This window comes from Wasmannia auropunctata, unplaced genomic scaffold (genome assembly GCF_000956235.1).
Source record: "Wasmannia auropunctata unplaced genomic scaffold, wasmannia.A_1.0 LD334508.1, whole genome shotgun sequence".
Classification (NCBI taxonomy): domain Eukaryota; kingdom Metazoa; phylum Arthropoda; class Insecta; order Hymenoptera; family Formicidae; genus Wasmannia; species Wasmannia auropunctata.
The window spans coordinates 382,912-405,780 of NW_012028382.1; the positions used below are offsets into that span (position 1 = coordinate 382,912).

Sequence of the window (22,869 nt, forward strand, 5' to 3'; positions counted from 1 at the left end):
TACAGCCGCTTCGCGATTCCGTGATTTTACATATCAAGCGCTAAAAATCTAACCTCGCTCAACGATTATTTCGTGTCTTCAATTGTCTTACGGATATCTTATAACTGTTTCAATATGACAGACTGCAGATATTCATAGTGCGTTCTTATTTTAAGACTTAAGACCATCTTAAGTAACATCTTAAGATATCTACGGCTGTGTGATTGGCTTATGATATCTTAAGACTGTACTTAAGTATGTATAACGAATAGTATAAAGGCCTATATCACTGAAAGACGAGGAAAGACTTACGAATATAATCAATTTTTGACGAATGCCTCAGCTTTTATTGACTGCGATGCGCAGACGTGATAATCGTCCGGTGACCCGATTTTCTTATTCTGACAATCTTATTACCTTGACTAGCAATTGCACTCTCTATTATTACCAGGGCGTAGAAATTCTCTAGTTAGGAAGGAATAACACGGCGCGTTGCGAGTAATATCGTACAATTGAAATATTGAGACCTAATATCAAGTAATATCCGATTCGTTCAAGCTCATAACGTTACATTACAATAATTATTATTAATCTTTACCAATCGTTTACCAATATATCATCCTTTTTTATACGTACCTGTGATTCCAACAGTACTTTAATATTTTAGTATAAAGAAGACGTGACTGCGCCGCATCGAAATTCGTTGCACATGTGTTTAATGGTTAAATCAATACAAATGCAAATTGTCTTGGGAACGTTGCCCATTTCGTTTCAAATGTCGATTTATTTTTCATTTTATTTAATAATAAATTGTCTACAATTTGTCCTAAGTTAGTACGTCTTGGAATTCTCGTGGGGGGTTTCGCGAGAAAGCATAGATCAATCAATCAAACTGGGTAATGGAGGTGAACAACGAGCATTCGCGAAAGTGACAACGAAACGGTTCAACGCACCGTGTACAAGTCCGACGGCGGATACAGTCGAGAATAAGCGGAAGTGAAGATACAGACGGTACAGAAGAACGTTACATGCGTGGTGTAGAAGCGATTCGATGTCGGGCGTGAGAAGACTAACGATTACGAGTGTGACAGTACACATTCTGATGACTCAACAAGAAACAAAATTAATTAGTAATGTGAGAGAATAAAAAAAAAGAAGAAGAAAAGGAAACCTCTCCTCTTTTCCTCGAATTCAATTCGGCGCAACAGATATCGTTGCAAATAGCAATTGTGCATGATGATGTGAGAGCACTCGAAGATGAGAGCCGTGCTTGGAGCCGCGACGATCCTCACCAGGTTTTACGAGAGCGCATTGGGTCCGCCGTTCGATAGCGAAAGGGAAACATTCGATAATGTTTTATGTGCGCGCAAGGAAATGTTGCACACGCTATACGAGATCTCAAACAAGTCGAAGCGCGTATGTGGTATGGTCGCAGATCCAAGCAGGAACGTAGAGTACCCGAGAGCCATTGAATTCGACTGGAACGTGTCTTTCACGTCGACCCATAATATCATCCTACCAATATGGGTATCGCGAATATAGTATGACACTGGCACATATTTCACGTCGAATTATCATCTCTCGCGTGTTATTCGGCGCGTCACTGTACCTCGAAGCAGCATCGTCGCTTTGTTGTGCTCCTTTGCAATTTAGATATACGTCGAAGACTTATCATTGCAAATGCACGTTGGAAATACGAGTATCTCAAGTCAATTCGAATGTGATCAGAATGCGTTCGAGATTTAACGCGAACGGATTTATGCGACGAGATTGTTGCGATCTATACATGTATATTAATTTTTTAACGCGAATATCTAATGCAATATTACGAGTTATCGCCACGCGTTATTCGCCTCTCACATATATATATATATATATATATATATATATATATATATATATGATATATCTACAGTTTTCCGCGATTATGCATTTACGTAATATATTTATGACTATCTACAATTTATACACGAACTCATTAATAAGCAAAATGAGCGTACGTTTTTCGGCTGTGCGACGAGTGAAGCTGCGCAATAATCCGCGATGCCAAAAATCGCGTACGTCCTGCTTCGAGGGCTCACGAATTTTGCTGGAGCGATCACGGGCAATGAGCCGAAACCGCGACTGGCTTTCAGGTACATTTAACGAACGAAAGGCTTGATTAATTAATTAATTAAATCCACGAATCACGGCGGTCGCTCGCGGCCTCGCGCGAGTTACACACGCGTACGACAGCGCGGCGATGATGATAACGACTAATGTCGCGAACGCAAAAAGTGCGCGATGACGATGACAAATGCAAATTCACACGAGTCGCGAAGAAGGAACTCAGGACGAACGAAACCGTCGTGACGGGTGATAAAGTTTTACAAACGGATTCACGATTCAACCATATTATACGCCGTTTTAAGCGAATCGCCATTTCTCTCTCATTTTTCTTTTTTGCTTTCTCTTTCTCTCTTTGTCTCTGTCTCTCCCTCACAATCATACAATAGTCTCTCTCACAACTTTACGATTTCCTTGGATCTCCCTCGTATTTCGGATACGTTTCGAACATATTCGTTTTATCGTATGAGCCTTTCGCGTCGCGTGATAGCCTCAAAGATAACGCAAAGAATCAAGATTTTTTTCTCTCTTGATTTTTCACTATTTTTATTTGCCCATTCTCATTTCTTTCTTTCTCTCATTCACTCTTATATTTTTTCTCTCTTTCTCCCCGTTTCATTCTCGCACATTATCGCGATCATCCACACTGCGTGACCTCTTGAGATCGTTGTGTATCTAACTATGATATATCTACACGTTACTTATACATCTACAAGTCAGTTGGTTGGATCACCTTTTTTCGCATACATGATTCTTCCTTTTGCTGAATCCGTCCAGAAGGGGGAGAGGGTGTCTCTCATGTATAATGTATGATTTACGAAGTGTGTATTATCATCACGTTGTCAAGAGCGTTTTCCCCAACGTCTGCGGTGAACATTGGCTCGATATAGAGATCCGTTTCTCTCTTACATCCCCATTACATTAACATACATCTCATGCATCCGATACGTTTATCGCTAGTAAACATAATAACGATTTTACGCGATTGACGATAAAAATTGGTACCATTCTGCCGGCACGAGTGTCCTTTTCAGCACCTCCTCCCCCCGGTCCTTCCACGTGTTATATCTCACATCGTAATATCTCCCGCGCGGATATAATAATTAATAAATATTCGCCGCGTTCGTCGCCCTCGTTGATTAATACGCTACACGCTACGTCGTTTACGATTTACAATATCAATTAATTATCAAATTATTAATTCAACCATTAGAATTACTTTAGAATATTGGTACTCTTTCGTGTCACCTCCGTTATTTCTTAACTTTTATCATATTCCTTTTTTTTATTCTTTTATCTTTGTGTGATCGTGTATGTTACATTATGCTCTCTGTCTTAACAACACGCATTTGCTCACGTGTAAAACCGAATATCAGATCCGAGAAAACGAGCGCGAAACGAACCACAACGTGATCGAACGAATAACTTGCTTCAATAATGGCGACTGCCAGTATTCGTGTTCGCAATCATTTAAAGCAAGTTATTCGCGTTTTTGTTCGCGCTCATTTATTCGATCTAGATACGACTTTACTCGACTTTCGTTCGCACTTCCATTCACTCGTTCATGCTATTCTCGCACGTTCACTTTTTCTCGCACGCAGCTGGATCCGGGCCGAACGGACGGTCGTGTCCAAACACGAATGTACAACTTCGGTGAGTATAAACGGTATCGCGATATTAAACGGCGCCACTCGCGCTAATTGGAACGAGTTATCCATTCGCGTTTGTTCGCGTTCGTTCGCGTGGTCTGAATTCGTCTTCGAACGCACGCATACATGCACATTTTAACAAAAATTGTACAGAGCGCTTCGGTGGCGTCCACGCCGCTCTCCTTCTTACTCATCTTCATCTTCTTCTTCTTCTTCTTCTTCTTCTTCTCTCGCCGTTACGGTTCGTCGAAGTATAGTTGAATCGTGAGTAGGGCCCTTGCTAATATTTATAATAAATATGTATAATACGTACGTATGTATAAATAAGTGTTTGTACTATAAAGAAAGTAAAACGCCGGGAGTCGCGGGCCGGACCGATCCCATCCTATGGGGTGTCATCACGGTCGCACGTGTAGAGAAAATTAGAAAAAAAGGGTAAGAGGAAAACGAGCGCGCCGCCGGTTTTACCCTCCTTCGCCAGGGGTACACGTCCTCGAACGGGGTACACGTTCTCGCGTTAGGTCGCGCAGCTCGACACTTGATTAGCCCGTAGTTTTGCCCGAGAGCCACCCCGCGATCGGCGATCGCCGGCCCCCGATCTCACGTTGATTTCAAGATGATCCGATGCGTTTGGTGAGAATTAGGTGGGTCTCGAAGAACGCCTCTCTCTCCCGTATTATGTGCGCGTCTGTGTCTGTCGCTTGTGAGTGTTATGTGTCTGTCGTGTATGTGTATGTATGTGTGTACGTGTGTACGCTTTCGTGTGTTTTATAACTCCTTCTCTCTAATTACACACGAACTTCGGCTTGACCGGCACGTGTATGCGCACGTGCGCACGTGCACCTTCCTTCCGGCGATGATAGCCGCGTGTCTTTATCGGTTATTCTTCTTCACTTAATTATTCTAGTTTTACTTATTTAATCAATGTTTCGTACGAAATGAATTTAACGCACCGTCGGACCCCCTTTTTCATTGGCAGTTGAAAGTTTTCTTTTCCTCTAATGATTTTCATTCATTCATTTTTTTTTTTTTAAGAGTCCGGTCGACATCCGTTCGTCGTCGATGCGCGTGCTCGCGTCGCTAATCTAATTCGAGAAGGACGACCGGTGAGCGTCCGAAGTGCCGATAGGCGGTAAACCAGCGTGTCACCGACCACGTGGTGAACGTGCACACACACTCGCCGTGCTATAATAGCCGAACGCGTGTAGATTCGAAGAACGTTATTCTTATTCTCGTTTTTTTTTTTTACGTTGCTTAAGAAAAATTATTGTGCCGATAATATGTTGGGTCGCTAGCGAAACCCTAAACAGGCAGTGCAGTACAAGTGAGTCCTTAAGCAATCTCGAGGCAAGCTTCGGCCTAATATCACGTTTCGAGTCCATTGCTCATCGATATAATTATTTCGTGTGTCTGTGTGTGTGTGTGTGTTGCTGTATATGTGTATGTGCGTGTGTGTATTCCCATATGTGAGTGTATGTATGTAAGTGTCCATGTGTGAGTGTGTGTGGTAATTCTTCGATTATCTTACTTTTTTGTGTTTTTCTTTCGTTTTTAATTATTACTTACAGCGTACGATTAAATTTAATCTTATATTTAAAAGGTATACGCGGAGCATGTACAGTGGTACAGTTTCTTTGGAGTATCATGCCGACGTAACTATCCCATTCTTTTGCTTTCCCGTCTTCCCGTTCTCTCGATCCCCGATCGCGATACGGGACGATCCCGCTACGGTTAGCATCCCTTTGAGCCAATCGGGAATTGTATCTCGTTCTTCTGCGCACTTCCTAGCCCTAAGGACAGTTCCACTTGTGAGTTTTTTTTTTTTTTTTAAAAAAAGATCGTCCTCCCCCTATTCGTCTCCCCCGTGAATTCTTCCGTATGTTCCTCTACTATTATTATATATAGTAACGTTAAAAATCACGGTCCTCTAAACCGGACATAGGCGTGGTTGGTGTACGCGGGATATGACCAATAATTATCGGATTCGAAACATTTTCGTTTACGCACTTCGTTTCTATTATCGTCCCCGGCGCGATCGGCGTCGCCGGGTTTTAATCCCCCTTCCCCCCCCTCCCCTCCCCCTCCCTTCCCCGAGTAAATGATATCGAGATTGTTTCCCCCGTAGAATACTCGACGGTCCTCTTAATATCGGTAAAACGGGCGAAACTCCGAAAGATTATCGTCTTAACGTACGGTTTTTCTACTACGTCGCGCTCTCGTCTCGTGGTCGTGCGAAACTTATGTATCCTGAGCTGATGCTTATAACAGCCTTCTTTTGTAGATGGATGACCAGCTACTAGAATTGACTTAAAACTCCTCTAAATGCGGAATCACGTGTGATGATGATCCTCGTTGTGCTGCGGTGGTTGGTCTTCGGTGATGATCACGTTGTCGTCGCTGGGTCGAAACATCGCGATCTTCTACGGTAGTCAAAAGCCAGTACCAAAATCTAATCGCGAGCGATATCTAGCTTCCTCCGAGATTTCTCCTTGGCTCCTCTTTTTAGAAATTACTTTCGTCTCGCACATCATGTATTTAACTTTGCAACGATCCAAATCGTTTCAACTCGATCGTTTAAACTTGCGGTGCAGCGGCCCTAATGAAACTGAATTGTTGGTCGATCGTCAAGATCTTCGTCGAGTTCTTCAACACGCGCTTTCCAAGTGCGCGCTCTGCCGTCTTCTCGCCTGTCTCTGCCGAAACTGATGGAATTCCGCCTTCATTGCCTGTACTCGGGCCTCTATGTTCTCTCTGCTGTACCTCGGCGCTTGTTGATGTACCGTGTGCACTTGATGAATGTGGGGAACGTGGATCGTGTGGATCTGATGCATCGGCGGCCTCTCCTCCCGCGTAGGCGTCGAGGCCGACGTGGGTGTCGGCGTACACGACACCGGATCGAACTCGTAGTGGCCGTCAACGCTGCCGGCGTCCACGGCGTTCTGTATGTGCGTGTGCCCCACCTTGGCCTGATTCTGAAGCTCGAGCCAGCGGCCCACTAGCGGCGGCGGCGGTGGCCTGTAAGGCGGCGGTCTCCACTCGGCGACCATGCTGCCGCTCCTTGAGCTCTGGTTCTGCTGCGAGGTATTCTTGCTGCCGAAACCCGAACTGCTTGATCTGCTCTCGGGCGAAGTTTCCAGGTCGGGTGAGGCAGCGAGTTCCGGTGCCGACCGAGCGTGCCTGGCGTGCCTTGGCGGCAACCTCGCTCTGGGTCGTCCGGCTGGCTGCGGTGGTGAAGATGTCGCCAACGGCTGAACCGGCACGAACCGCCTCGACTCGGCGTGGATCGCCTTGAGCGATGGTAATTCCTGGCTGTATCGTTGATGTACGCTGCGAAGCTGAAGATAGCCGGGCGGCGTCGGGAAGGAACGTTCGCCGGAGGATGGTTGCTTGACAGAGCTGAGATCGCTAAAGTACAAAGGTGTCCAGGGGACCTGAGCCCCGCTTGGCGAGCTGGCCAGGAACCTGGGTGATGTAATCGTGCAAATAGTCGCGGGCGGTAAACTCGCCAGAGGATTTACGATGCCATGATGATGACAGCCTGATGGTGGGGGACCTATGGATACGCCGCTACCGTCGGATCTCAGACTGAGCTGGCTGGTGCCAACCAGCGGGCGTCGCCACGAGGATTTGTGCCGCTGCTTTGGCAGGAAACCACCGTCGTCGCTGCTGGAGACGTCCAGGATGCTGTTGTTGGCCGAGCTGAGGACCGAGTCCGCCACGACAAAGCGGCCGTCAGCCGCCCGGGAGATCTTGCCCAACGGACGACAGCGGCACGAGTCCGGGGTATCCGGGCTCAGGATCTCCTTCAGGAGGCTTAAACCTGGTACTCGGCTTTTTCTAGGTCTATAGGACAGAAAGAGCGTTAGAGCAATCGCGGCGGTGGCGATTGACAAGCACGGTCCGATCGAGATCGTCGGAGGATGATCTTGGCGTAGAATTCGCGCGAGATCCTTCGCCTGTTTTACGTAATACCAAAATTTCTCCAAAATGAATATAGTTCTCATATAGTTTATCGCGATATAGTTATATCGCAAATTTAAGCGTTAAATAACAAAGAAACGTTTATTGGTGATTGTTCGATGTTGACGTTATTGCTTTAAGTTATTTCTAGTATGATGGGAATTTTTTTTATTTCTTTTATTTTTCTATATTTTTTTTGTTTTTTTTTTAATTTCTTTTAAATTGATATTTTGGGAAAAATTTCGATACTCAGTTACTGCATACGCGCGAATTTATTTATGAAATGTTTTCGCTTCCGCGGAAGTATATTTTAAATAAAATCATTTACTGAAACAAACGTTTCTAAGATTGACAAGTAACTTCTTCCTCCAACGTGGTCTATCGGCCGCACAGATACGGCAAATACGTGCAACACGAACGGCAAAAGACACGCAACGTTAACGAAAGTTAAACAAAGTACTAGAATAAATGTAACGTAAATGCCAATGTTCAAGTTAAATATGGCAAGATAATTATCAATAATCAATTACTCGTACGTATAATAACGAATAACGGATGCAGGCAGGGAAGGCATGCGCATGCACATTCCGGTGCACGAGTGGTCGGGCGTGACGTGGGTTGTGGATGGGTCTGGCCTCGGCAAGTGAAATGGATCTTTTTTTCTTTCTTTTAATTTTTTACAACAAACGAATCTGATATTTCTCTTATGTTTATACTATATATTTTCGTTTTATTTTTGTCTCGCAAAATTTTGTTCCGTTCTCATAGGTATTTTTTTTGCGCGATTCTTTTGCACTTTCTTTTGACTTCGATCAGTGAATAGCAATTGTGGATTTAGGTGCTCCGAAACTCGTCACCTTTTCTCCTCCTTCGGGTCCGGCAGCAAGGAAAGATGGGGGAGAGAGAGAATGTTGTAACACAACGATTACATTCACAAAAAACAATATGTCGTGGCGATAATGATAAGAAATATAACGCTAAATAATCGAACGTTACTTCTAGGCGGTGGTGTTAGGGAGCAAATAGATAAATAGTGTCTTATGGGTGGTCCGATGGAGACGCGTTTCACCGTCGTACATCGACTTGACTCGATCAATGTCGGTTTCAACACGAAAGTAGAAAGGCGTCTTGAACAGTTTCCTCGTTTAGTAAGAGTATTATAAGAGATAACAAGGACACAGCGAAACATGTAGAAAAATGAGGCACAAGTGTATTGTATGGCCGGTCGAGTGCTTCGTAGTAAAGAAATCGCGAATGACCACGACGCGATGAACAAACTGTCATTTATATTTTGCAAACGTAGCAGCGCGTCGCAAAGTTCGATTAAATAATTTAATTAAATATTTTTATACATTAGTTATATTATATAATTTTCATTCTCCAGGAAGCACACGATCCTGTAAGGGAGAAGTAGAAAGGAAGATTATGACACAGTCGAGTAAATTGTAAAAGTGCAGACTGTCGTTGAAATCAATTTTAGATCGGTTTCAAGGATGTGGAAGATCGGGTTTAGGTGTGTGTACGTTTGTCGATTTCGAAGGGTCGAACGGGATAATGCAAGGAGGCGTCGTGAACGATTAACAGGTGGATGCGACAACGGGTGGGTATGTGTATATGTGAAATACAAGTTTTCGCGCGGCCGCAACGAGCGCGGCTTACCTATCTCCGGCCTTGCTTATTGCCGCGTGTTCGCGTGTAAGCGTGAGCGTGTCTGTCTGTTTATTGGTCATCTAGAATCGACAAACTGGAAACAATCAAATAACACAAGAAGCTTGAATTAGAGCTCCGTCGTGGCCGTGCGCGCCGCAATAATCGTTGCAGCCCGACGTGCCATATGTACGCCGCTGAAACTTGGTGTCGCACAAATCGAAGTTTTATTCGATTCCTCTGACAAACGTTTCTTCGATATAACGACCAATTCGTCGGCCGGCTATTATTGGATATACGAATATTGTTTTTCGCATCTATGACGAAGTTATGAGGCGACACTCGTGTCACATGCGATCTTGTGTATGTATGGATAGAAAATCGTACTGGAGCAGTATTTTGTGAGAATAGCACGTTGTATAAGACTAATGTTGTGGACTAATATCGTGATGTGACGAGCTAAGACGTGATTAATAATGTGAAGCGGTAATAGTAAGCCCGCTATTGGTGAGATGTGCTTCGAAAATCGTTAGATATAATATTATTAATATAGCTTGTCTTTAGTTAGAGAAACCTTGTAAATATTATGCGATCAGTGAACAACATGCATCAAACCGGATTTAAATTTGGTCTACAAAAAACAGCAAGTTACTGAATTAATCTTTATAATAGATGTTATTATGTTAATTGTATCAGATGATGTATACTTAGAGCGAGACGTTATATAAAAATGCACCAGTAACTTCCTGCTAGCTGTTTATGACGTAAATTTTAATAGATGCTTAAAAAAATGCATCTAAGAGAAATATTCTCATTGCGCGATGTATGAAAATTAAAAAAAGTAACTATCATAAGGAAACTCGATGGTTATTATTTTTAATAAAATACAAAGCAGTTTTTTTACAAAAATAATTTCAGAAAAACAACGATATATATAAATGAATAACATTCATTATAAATGCGTAACACATCGAGTCGCCGCAATTTATCTGCCAATTAACAATTGAATAGATAAGTGATAGGTGAAAGCGCCGTCATAGTGAAAGTTTTAAAATCAGGCGAGATAGTGATTCGTGTGATAGCGAATGAACGCATTAACAGGATAATATACCTCTTTGTATCATATTTATAATAATAATCTGGAAGGTAGTAATAACAATTAAAAAATGCGTGAATATGTGAAAATATTTGTAGAAGAAAAATAAGAAATTTGTGACATACTTTGAAAAGTATTGCAATCATGTTGAGCGCTGTAAAAGCAAAAGAAATATACAAATGGTAGTTTAATGTTAATACAAGATATAAATCAAAATTGAATATGAAGAAATTGCAAAAATAGTGAGTACAAATGCGACAAAGAATACAGTAGCGACAAAAGATGTTTAAGCATATATAATATGAGATAAAGAAGTTTAAAAAATCTCGCAAAGGGAACACAATAAAGTCTCTGAATTATTTAATAGGCGCAATCTATCTGAAAGCCAGCGTTTGAAAGCAATAAAGTATGAACGTCTTCCATTTAAAAGACATTGAAAACTATTTAGAACGGTTATTGCAGTCTCTCAGATAAAAATTGTTTTCGAGAAGGAAAATAAGATGGTTAAATATAAATATTGCGCCTTCTCGAACATATTGCGCTCAGCGCAAATTAGCCGGTTAATGATGAAAAAGGAAATTAAACATTAATTTAAAGGTAATGAGTTAAACACTTTTTGTAATTTTGTAAAGGAAAGAAGTATCATAAGGGTGATTTTTACAGAGAAGCAATAATGTGAAGAGCGAAAGAATAGATTGAGTCAAAGTAGCAGGTAATAACAATTTATGCTTATTTAATAATAAGCGCGCGTGACAATGAATCCTAGTATAGAACGAAGAAATACGTACACGCAATAAAAAGAGCAATGAAATGAGTAAAGCACGATAAGAATGGGAAGAGAGGCGGACACTGTGTGTTAAAGGTTACTCCCGGTTCGTTCTCGAAATAGTACACAAAAGAAGCGCAACGTATATCGATATACTGATGATAGTGAGTGTAATAGTACGTAGGGAAAATTGGAAAAAATTTTTCGTAGATCGGCAAAAGAGAATTGAAAAAAAAAAGAGAAAGAAATCTACCGTCTTGTCTCCCTTATCTATGTACTCCCTAAGACCGCCGAACGAAGGTATTAGGGTACTGACTGGATGTTACTAGTGTGAACTCCTAGCTGTTTTGCCTGTATTGCAGATCTCATCTACAGTCATGACAATCATCCTAAGTAGTAGTAGATAGTAGTAGGTGGTAGATTAGTAGGTCCTAGCAGGTAACATTGCAGAGCTGTAGTCTCGCATAGTAGTAGGTAGTAGTAGCAGTAGTAGTAGTAGTAGTAGGTAGTAGTAGTAGTAGTAGTAGCGGTAGTAGTACTAGTAGTAGTAACGGGCATGTGTCCCACCGGCAATTAGCGTTTCGCTCGCTCGATCGACCAAGGAGGATCGACGATTGACGGAGAATGAAATCGATCTGACAGGTCGTTCGATCGATCGACGGACCGCTCGGTACAACGTGTTTATACACACACAAACACATATACGTATACCGTCGGCGGGAGCTTATTTTCGTGGTTCTCGGGAGCAACCGTGGTCTCGGGTACGTAGTAGTGGTGGTGGTAATAGTAGCAGTAGTAGCGGTAGTAGTAGCAGTAATAGGTAGTGGTAGTAGTAGCAGTAGTAGTAGTAATAGTAGTAGTGGTAGTACTTGGTTTTTTTCTGTGTGGCTAGCGGAGATTAGGCTTACTGTTCCGCCTCTCTATGATAAACACGCTCTCGTAATCTCGATTATCGAGGTGGAGTGCGTGATGGTCACGATCACGGTTCGGGGGGGCCTGCTCGTGGACCGGCTCCGAGGTGGCAGTGGCGAGGGTTACTTGCGTAGGAAGTGGTGATTGATGAAGAGGTTGTGGTGGTGGTGGTGGTAGTTGTGGATTCAACGGGCTGCAACGGGTCAGCGTCGAGACTGACTCGCCGCACGCGTTTAGATTTGTCGACCTACAGAAAACACAGAGAGAGAGGAGGACAAGAGACGCCCACGATTTCCTATATCGTCTTGTCTTGCGTTTTCCTTTTTCTTTATTTTTTTCTCTTTTTGTTGCAACGGCTATCTTGGTTGGCTTGACTTGCCTGTCGGCCTCCTCATGGTTGCCGTTTTGCGCGAGAATCGGTTTAGGGTCGGAGACGCAGGACGAAAGAAACAAAAGATAAAATAGAGATAGAGAGAAAGGTAGCGGGGAAATCCTTTGATTGACCACGATCGATTGACTCTAATGTCTGCCGGCGCTTTTCTTTTCAATTCCTTTCTTTCCTGATTTTGGACCGATAACGTTCGCCAAGTAGCACCCTGCACCCTTCCTCTCCAGAGTCTCTCGACCCTCGACGCTATTCTGTAGCTCGCGTCGGCTCTCTTCTGATCCTTGCTCTGATCGTGACCTCGGCGCTTCGCACCGAGTTTGTTTCGAGGCCTGTATTCGTAATCGATATTTCGAGCTGTCTAGCCGACAAGCGCACCGACTGCAATCATCATCAGACGAAACACGTGGCATTATCTAACGTACGGAAGAAAATTATGTTAAGAGCGACTGACTTACTTTAACTTCATTAAGTTTTTCGCGGTCAAAACGAGGGCTGCCATTGTCCCGAGGAAATTAGTGTAATGTCTCTGACATTGTTGCAGCATTTAGGGAATTGCAATCGTTGCTTCTGCTCGGCACACAGCCCGGCACACGTGACCACGAATGCGGGCCTCAAAGAAAAAGACTCTTGGCAGTGGCTGAACCGTCCAGCCCGTTCTGGATATATAACGTGTAGGTATATAAACGTGTAATATCGATCTCTCTCGATATAATTCTCGACAAACGCGACCGCGCTTTCAGTGAAAAATTTGCGCGAAGAACGTGTTCGACTTATCATGAGGGTGACGACGGGTGACGTATGACAGTGGCATGAAACAGACATTTCGCAGGATTAGTCGAAGGATTTGGAGACAATAGAACAATTACACGCAAGGCAGTATTAAGTATAGATTATGGTAGTCATATCCCCACACTAAAATATATTAATAAGAGAGCTAGCCTGTTAGTAAAAGAAATGAAAAGGGATGACGATCAATATATATTTGATTGTATTAATTACAAAAGCGCATGCTTGATCGCAAATTAAACGATGTATATAGAAAGATAATTAATCGAGAACACAGCGCTGTGGCTGCGAAATTAGTTTTGACTCATAATTACACGTAATGTGCGGTTCATTTCGGCTTCTCAATCGGCTTCGAACCTACGAGAAAATCTGTATTAGACATCGTGCGATCGTACTCGATCTCTGTACGTTCGATTGATGGATCGAGGTTCGTATTGTGGAAGCGTGAGCGTGACACGTTGCCTGTGCGTGTAAGGATAATTCGCGAAGGAACGGGACACAAAAGATTGGATCTCTGTTAGCACCCTCACGATAAGCGCCGCGATAAAAAACACACGAGAAAAATTGAGATTCGGTATGGACACACAGTACCGACAATAATTACACTCGAGAGAATCAAGCAAGGGCAACGGTGCGGCTGATAAAACGATGACAGTGAATATATGGCTGGGTCGAATGAATTGTTCTTAAAAAAAAAAAAAGGAAAAAAAATCGTCGGGGTCGGCCGAAAGTGAATGAACAAAACGCGTATGTACGGTAAAGAGGCAGCAGCTCGAAGTCGCGCGAAATCAGTGGCGAGTTACGATCCAGAATAGGCATCACTGCAGTCGTATTGTGGACTTTTGGATGCCGCGAATGGAAATCATAACAGAGTCACAACTGTGTTAGGTATATCCGCTGCTACACGTGCAAGTCGGCTTGGCGTGAAATCACTAATAAGCCGAACGCCCCACGCGCTACGCCGTAGCTCGTCTTTTTTTTTCTTTTTTTTTCCCCTCCCGTGCGTACGGGAGGTGCGTCAAAAAATTCAACACGTGCGACGACAATCACGTCTGCGTGTTTTTCATTTTTGTTTTCTCATTCGTAGCTTCCTGTCTCGGTGTGTAATACATGATCCAGATCGCGCGAGTCGAAATCGAGCCGTCTGTTCCTCGGTAGAATCGAATCACGCGATTTCGCGATTGCATAAAAACAATTCGAGACCTTTCTCTTTTTTTCATTAATAAAAATAATTTAATAAAAATAATTGAATTTGCCTTAAATACTCTTCCACGAGTTTCTCTTGCGCTTTTTAACCGAATAAATCTTAATAGAAATCATTATTCGATCCGGCTCATTTATTTCCGAAAAGCCGTCTTTTACGCGCAACTTTCGTTCCTTTTCGTATATTCCTGCTCGAAAAAAAAGAACGAATTTCGATGCGGGAAACGAATTGGTTATCGCGTGCGCAATTATCCGCTGCAAACGACTCGCCGCGTGTTATTTGATTCGAGCTACACGAAATCCGATTCGATTCGGAGCGCCAGATCGTACTCGTAGCGAACGCGATTCTTTCGTTCATGCCTAACGGAAATGTGCACGCATGCACGCGCGCACGCAGCGCGCGCGTCGTGGTGTTGCGCGTGGGAGTGTTGCGTAAATTACTTATCGATTATCGAAAGATCGTTTCTCCAACCTCGTCCAAAATACCTCTGCTGCTGCGGTTTAGTCTGCCGGTTTAATTGCTACGAGATATATACATCTAGAAGCTCGTAGTGTTATGTATGGCGCAAGTAGATCAAAAGAGGTTCTGTCGTTCCTCGTTTCCTTAATCCCTCGTTTCAGGGGGATAGCGCTTGTCCTTTGTCAAAGTGGATCGAGCTGACGGCGGGAGAGAGAATGGATTTCTCTCCGTACGTCTCGCTAAGTCTTGCGGTCGTATATGTCTTTGTAAACGTGTCGCTGGTACGACAACGGCATGTCATCGTTATTTCCGATTAGCTCGTAAAATAATCGAGCGGTATTATTAATTTGAGAAATGACATTGCGAAAGAGGAATTATCATTAATGTGGCTGCACAAGAAAGTCGTTGACGTAAGAGCGATACGAGGTATATGTGAATTTTGATACACCCGAAACAATATAAGTACTGAATTGTATATATATCTATAATTTTATATATATACATAAATCATATATATGTATATATAAAATTATAATATATTAAGGGTAAATGTTCGAATACATATATATATATATATATATATATATATATATATGTGTGTATATATATATATCTGTCAGCTGGAAGATTATTCATGAGAGGTTTCGTAAATGCTTCAGTCGCCTATTACTTAAGAGGGGATGGAGTGGACTTAATCGCTAGTTCTGGCTAAACCTAAGTGATATATGTTTCTTTGAAGTCGCATCTGCACTTCATGACGCGTTTTGACGGTACACAATCATTGATCCTCGATGTCTATTTTATCTCAAGTGATCAGAGGCCTCTTCGGCCTTTGAAAAGCCGTCGATGCTTACAGCTTTTCGTTTCTCTCTATTTTGACTCCTCTTTGCCGATCATGCGTTACCGTCAGAATTCGTCTACGAAAATTTATCGATCATACATATTTAGCGTAATTTATAATGTACATTACTTATTTGTTACAGCTAGAAATGATATTATTTCTCAAATTATTAAATGATTTGAATTTTTAATATATTTTAATATATTTAATATATTTTTGCGAATCTCGGATTTTGATTGACGAATGAAACAGATTTCTAATGCAGCTGCGACTCCCTTACTCCTTAGTCTTGTCGTATGATTGGAGCCTTTACAAATGCTCCAAAGTATTATGAGTTAAGATTGTGAGACCTGAGGAGTCTCAGGGGATAATAGTATTTCGGATGATAGACACTCACTTTTTCAAAGGCACTGTTCCCTGGGGCCCCTGCCCTGCGCCGTTCCTGGCGTCGGTGACCCGGCAGGCCACCATATTATACGCTGAAAGCAGTTCTACAATGTTACATAACTATGTTAACGATGAATGTTCAGGTTCACAGGTGCATGCCTGGCGCCTGCGTTACCTAATCGTAGCCGTCTCTTTGGCCAATCCTGGGCACTAAATACAGTTATCATAATGTGAATTTTTAATTAAAGTTAAAAATAAGCGGGCCCAGGACGGACCAAGTAAGAGAAATAACGCACACAACATTTGTAAAAATTAATTTACTTTACCTAACTTTCGTGTGTTTCGTTTCAAAAGTACATAATGTAATAAAGGATAAATTAATACAATTAATTAGAAGTAGATTAAAAATCACAATGCGTTTAAATCACAATGCGATTAAGCGAAGGCGTTTAATTATAACTCCATTAAACATCTTCACTGTGCGGCGTTAATTTCGTGAGATTTCCTTGAGAGAAACATTATTCTCTCATGCGAAAGTCAACAAGTAGAGACGACACAATCAGGAGCACAGAACCAGGCGAATTGCGGGCAAAATCGGTGTACGATACGTCGATAACGCCACGGGGCGTTCATACCTTTCTCCTGTTTTCGTCTCTTCCGTTTATTGCAAATCTTCACCGCGCATATGCTGAGGATGATGGCGACAAGGAAGAAGAGGATGCCGCCCACGACGCCCGCGGTGATCGCTTTGTGCTTAACACGAGCCGGCACGGGAAACTTCACCTGCTCGCTCGCGCCGTAATTCGTGGCCGAGTTGGCGAACACTTGGAAATAGTAGGTCCTACCACCGACCAGGTTCTTCACTGTGGGCGTTCGCGTTAAACGGGAAATCGCATGAAAGCCGTACTCTCGAAAGTCGGTTCGATAAGTAATATTGGTTCATGAGTGTTTTGAAATTACTCGTACTCGGGTGCTGAACGCCTGTTCGATGCTCGTAAGAAACTTTATGCATAATAGTCGCTGCGATCAACAGACAGAGATAGAGAGGGAGAGAGAGAAAGGAAATGGTGTCTCACCTAAATAACTGGTCTCCTCGGGTCGTATTTGGCCCTTGTTGAGCGTTTTCCAAGGTCCGTCCGTCTTGTACTTGATAGTATAGTATTGGATAAGATGGGCTTTTTCCACAGGAGGTTGCCAGGTTATCAGGAAACCGTTGCTGATTTCCGTCACCGTGAGATTCCGGGGAATACCTGGCTTTGGTCCTGGTGATTTAAATCGCGACAATCAGGTCGATCGGAAATGATATTCGGAATAAGTTATAATCTAATATATATATATCTCACTTATAACTTTATAAATCTTATAATTCCTATCGTTCCTTATGTTTTACGCCACACACAATTGACAAATAATTTTTCTCTCTCCAATAAAGTGGGGAGACATTTTAAATTTTGCGTGTGTCGCAAATGGAACAAAACCGACGCAGGAAAAATCTTTGACGTCAGTAAATAAATGTTGTTGTCATAATTCCGAAATAATTTCGGTGAAGCACCGAGTTGCAGCGCTAACGGAAAGCTTTTTTTGATGGAAATGTTAACGTCGTTCCGACCGCAGCGACATTTTCGCATCTATCAAATCCATCGGTATTCGCGCCATCGAGTTGTACGTCTGACTTTTTTCATCGTCGCGAATCTGGGTCGACTGCGATATGTCGTTTATGCAACAAAAAAAAGGAAAAAATTTCTTTGCATTGGCTGATATGAGCAAATGCGCTGGGATATAACATGATGGATCAACTACGTTTGTTTTGAGACAGGAATTATTTTAAATATTCGTTATTTTTGCGTATATGACGGTGCATGCGTTCCCAATAAATTAAGATCGACATGCTACGAGATTGTCTGAAATGGCTGACGTTTGCACATTATTTTTCTTTCGCGTTATATAATATATACGATAAAAAAGTACAAAAAGTAAATTGTATAATTATATGAATCAGCATATACTCCTGCCTTCGGCGAATGCGGAGTCACTAGGTCGGAATGAAATGACTATTGGTGCAAATTGATAATTGAATTAGTCGGGCATGAGATCAGCTTCTTTCATCACTTCTTACACATATAATGTTACGACCTAATTGCTTCCGGTATACATGCGTTGACCTTATTAACGTCCGAGCGGCACCATTTCTTTCACAGTAGTAGTATCATTTTATGCCGTGAATTACAACGCATAATCGTAAAAAAAAAATATATCAAAGCAGGAGCAAGAAAACAGCTTGCACTACGCGAATAACCCGCGCAGAGAGGTGCGAACATTTTATTTGACTGTCGGTTTTCTTTTTTTTTGTTGTTGTTTACGTTTCGTCATATTCTGATACACCCAATCTACTCCATGGATTTATTCCGACAAAGCAAATATCTCGTACCCGTTTTCCCTTCCTATCAATTTAATGGACGCTATTCTGAAAAATATCTCGGTGGAATTTACGAAATTAACGGAAATTGCCTCGTTGCTTCTGCGAATCGATAAACGTAAAAACTGTTTCACGATTGTTTGTTTTGTTAATTACGCAAACGATATAAATTTTCTTAGTTATCGGTGGAATCACAACAGTGATTTTATGTTTGTTTAAAACACTGGGCGAGTTTATTGAAGTTTATAGATTTCGTGTACATTAACGATTTAAAAAAGACGATCGATTCTTAGCCATTCAAATTGATCTAAATATCATGAAGCCGGTAAAATTGAACCGAATTTTCAACATCAAAAGAAATCGCTCGAAATTCTCTCATGGGAGATATAATACGTGAATTGATTTTCGATCACGCTGATGTGCATACGGATGAAGAAAAAAAGACGACAGACTTATTTTCGTAAAAAGAACTCGTCTTTGTTGTGCAGGTACGCGTGATAAACTCCCAGTTGTAGCGTTTTAGGCAATTGCAGCAGCAACGAACCTTTTCGGATTTTTGCCGCATAACCATGCAAAAACGTATGAAATTGACGTGAAAAAATTGGAAATAACCGGCAAATAGGCAGCTCGGTTTTTGGCCACGAAATTGCAAAATTAGCGACTTGTATTGTTTCAAATATTTGCTTTGTATATAAAATATATGCAGTTGTTTTCTTTCTCCTCCTGCCCCCCCCCCTCCCAAACTGTCTATTACGAGCGCTTTTCTCGTTTCTATCAAGCGATATTCGAGAATTTTATTAGTTTTGCGTGAATAATAGTTATTATTCCTGCGGAGAGATGAACATATTTTTATATATTACCATATATAAAAATTTCGTTAAAAAATACACACAATGCGTTACGTTAAATGAATGAATACAAAAGCCGCTGCGCAAAAATATATGTTATAATATAAAGTTTTCACTCCAATATAATTACGCATAAAAAATTGCTGGACGCTGGAATTGTATTGCTATTTTCTCCCCTTTCACCCCTCTTTTTTTTATTCATATCACTATTCCGCCCGACGATCCAAATATGATTGAAACTCGACTCGCGGGAGAGGCAACTAAAACTTTCTTGGGTTTATTCAGCTCCAAAGCGGAGTAGATTGTTTGGAACCGTCTGCTACGTGCAAAATGTATGATGTTATTTCCTGCTCTCCCTTCTGGAATGCCTCCCCTCCCCCGTCTAGACTCTCTCCGGTACGCCGCGGCTAAGAGGATTTCGTTTTTATTTTCCTCTGTATCTTCCTCTGCGGTATGCCGAACTGTGTGCCGAGCGTGAATGTACGCGAACACGCGCTTCATCCTTATTGCCTTGTCGGACTGCTTGACACTTATTTTCATGTCCACCATTGCATGTAATAGCGGTTAATCTTCCCTCGCGCAAAATGAAAGAGGCTCTTTAATGGGAAAAAAAATGGATCTTTGCACTCTCGCCCTGCATTCGGCGCGAAAGATTTCTCGCTAAAGGTTCTGCGAAAGAAAAGGAGATGGAGATTGGCGATTGTGTGCCGTTGTACGCGCATTGTAAATAACGCGTCGAATGTGGGCGGTGTGAAAGCGACGACGAACACTTTCGAACATTTCAATAGAGTAATGCTATAGCCATTTGGTAATACCGCTATCAAATGCAGAATATTAAGAAACATTGTTACTTTATAAATTTTATTAATTAAATATAATATAAATAAAAAAAATGAAAATGTATAATATACCTTTCGGTCGTACAATTGGCGGAAACACGGGGTTTCCTGTGGAATCAGTCGGTAACACGAGAGTATTGTAATCAAGGATATCTGAAATAAGAAAAAAGAAACAAAAAAAACTAAAAAGTGCAACAAAAATTAAAAAGAAACGAGGTTAAATTGCTTAGGAGTAAATAAGCCGTCATTCATATATTGAGTTTTCGTGAGGCTGCAAAGTGAGCTGGGGTTTATTTCCAGATTCCTCCGAATAAAATTTTAGCGAACTCATTATTAAATTCTCCGCTAATCGTATTAGGATTGGTTTCAATGTCAATTAATTCTAATCGCAGCCTAAATATGTCTCTTTTGAACAGTAATACGAAATACAAAACAAGATTATTTAAAATTTCATATCTATATCCTGTGAGATATTTTTTAATTAGATTTTAGAAACTAAAAATTTAATTTTTCTTTTCACAAATATGTCAAATCAATTAACAAATTGAAATGCACATTGCGGGATAACAAAATTTCGTTCTTTAATTTCTTGGTTCTGGAGAATTGAGATGCATTTTTACACTGCTGGATAACAAAATTTCATTCTTTAATTTATTCTTGGTTCTGAAGAAAATTGTAACGTAAAACTTGCATGGGCATAAATTGTGGTAATTTGTACAAATTGTTCGTTAAAAAAGATCGGCTCTCGAAAGTTGGAGGATTCCTGTGAAACACGAGTTTTAGTATAATACGCTTTGTAGATAGTAGTAGAGAGGTATAGAAAAAGAAAATTTAGTTAACCGTGGTTAACCAGCATTGTGGAAGGCCGGCCCTTTGTCAGTGCAGGCTAACGAGCGAGACCGATGATGATGCGGGCTTGTGCGTAGAATACAAGTGTAAGAAGCGAAAAAGCGCTACAACGAGAAACGAGAGTATACTGCAACAACGGGGAAAAAGAGTCAGATAGGCGAAAGAAACGCTTGAAAGGTAACCAGATAGAAATCCCTAGATGCCGGTATCGGGGGATGCTCGAGGTACGGTGTGTACAAATGGAAGGCAATGAACCGGTGGATTCGAGGGAAGGAAATAAAAGCGGAAGCAGAATGAACGGCTCGATGGGTTTTCCGATACGATAAGTCGCCACGGAAGTCTCCGTTCCTTCCCACCGTCCCTTTTTCTCGGTTTTCTCCGCTCCTTGCCTCATTCCGCATCCGCATTCGCTGTCCCCCCGCCCCTACCGTCCTTCCCCTCCCCTTTCTTTATCTTGTCGCCTTCTCACCCTTTTTGTTCCTTCTCTTTTCTTTCTTTTTTTCCGCCTTACGGTTTCTAACCGAAGAAGACGAAGAAGTCGCGCGACTTTTCGACTCTCGGATCGATACCCCGATGAGAGGATCAGAGCGAGACGTGAACGGCACCCCTCACGCATGAATTTCCCTTCGACAGTCATCGAGATGCCATTCTCAGCTTACAAAGTGAGTCGCACGACTCGCGGATATTCCCGGAGATATTCCGGCAACCGATCGCGTTTCGCCAGCTTGCAGATTTAAACTAGCAGTAAAAATCGTCGATTTTTAACATCTTGAAGAAACTGCACCGTACATTGCCCTCCCGATGCCATTTCACGCGTTTTAAATTTACGACAGTATAAACGTTTTATAGATAGCTCGCGTAAAAATTCGTTGCTCTTTTTTATTAAATATTTTTACCCACGAGTTTCATCATTTTAACATTTCACTGTTCGTTCTGTTTTAACTTCGTATTCGCGACATAAGCAATAACTTTATTCGAATCTTACCACTTTGATCCGAAGAGGAGGGTTGATCAGGCGCGGAGGGAGTCGCCGACTGGGTCAGGGCAACGCCTTGGAGAACGCAGCGATAGATGCGAATAGTGAGAAAGAAATTTGTACAGATAGCAGAGATTAGTTTGTTAGTCGGTGAATAAATAACTAACGATTTGTTAGTTACTACTGGTCAGATTAGCATTAGTACTGAATAAATATTTCATAATTAGTATTTTTAATGGATAGATTAATGGCTACTCAATTATATGTGAAATAATTTAATATTTATTTCAAGATCATCAAATTTTTCTCATTAAACTTATTCTTTTATTCATTTTTTTTGTTATTTATTAAAGTTATTAGTAGTCGAAATAATTAGCAATTTTTATTACCGAGCGTCCTGACTGTGATGACTTTACTCAACATTCCCTCGCCCAGGGCGTTCTTCCCGATCACTTGAAATTCGTAGAGTGTGCTAGGCGTGAGATTGTTGATCGTCACCGTTGTACTGCCCGATGGAGTCACGGGGATTGTCTTCCATTCCGAAGTTCCCGATTCCCTATACCTAAGAAAATAACAATGAAAAGAAAATGAAAACATTAAAAATTACTAAATATTTCGAAAGTTTTGTACATCCATTTATAAGTGATATCGATGACTATGATGCGTGTCGTACAAGTGAAATTTTATGATATGAAGTACCGCTCTCATTATTCGATCATATAATTATTGTCCGCCGATAGAATTTTAATGGTAATACCTAT

The 22,869-nt window shown here is 41.7% G+C and overlaps 1 protein-coding gene across 1 annotated transcript in view; it reads right to left on the minus strand.

Moving 5' to 3' along the window:
• Window positions 1-5,991: 5,991 nt before the first annotated feature.
• LOC105458610 (protein turtle) overlaps window positions 5,992-22,869 on the minus strand; it is a 51,220-nt gene continuing 34,342 nt past the window's right edge. The window contains exons 8-13 of the mRNA XM_011704077.1: window positions 22,498-22,670; window positions 20,356-20,436; window positions 17,257-17,442; window positions 16,816-17,043; window positions 16,191-16,284; window positions 5,992-7,577 (exon numbers count right to left, since the gene is read on the minus strand). Of these exons, the coding sequence (XP_011702379.1) occupies window positions 6,380-7,577; window positions 16,191-16,284; window positions 16,816-17,043; window positions 17,257-17,442; window positions 20,356-20,436; window positions 22,498-22,670 (1,960 nt within the window). The 3' untranslated portion in view covers window positions 5,992-6,379. The remainder of the gene's footprint in view (window positions 7,578-16,190; window positions 16,285-16,815; window positions 17,044-17,256; window positions 17,443-20,355; window positions 20,437-22,497; window positions 22,671-22,869) is intronic.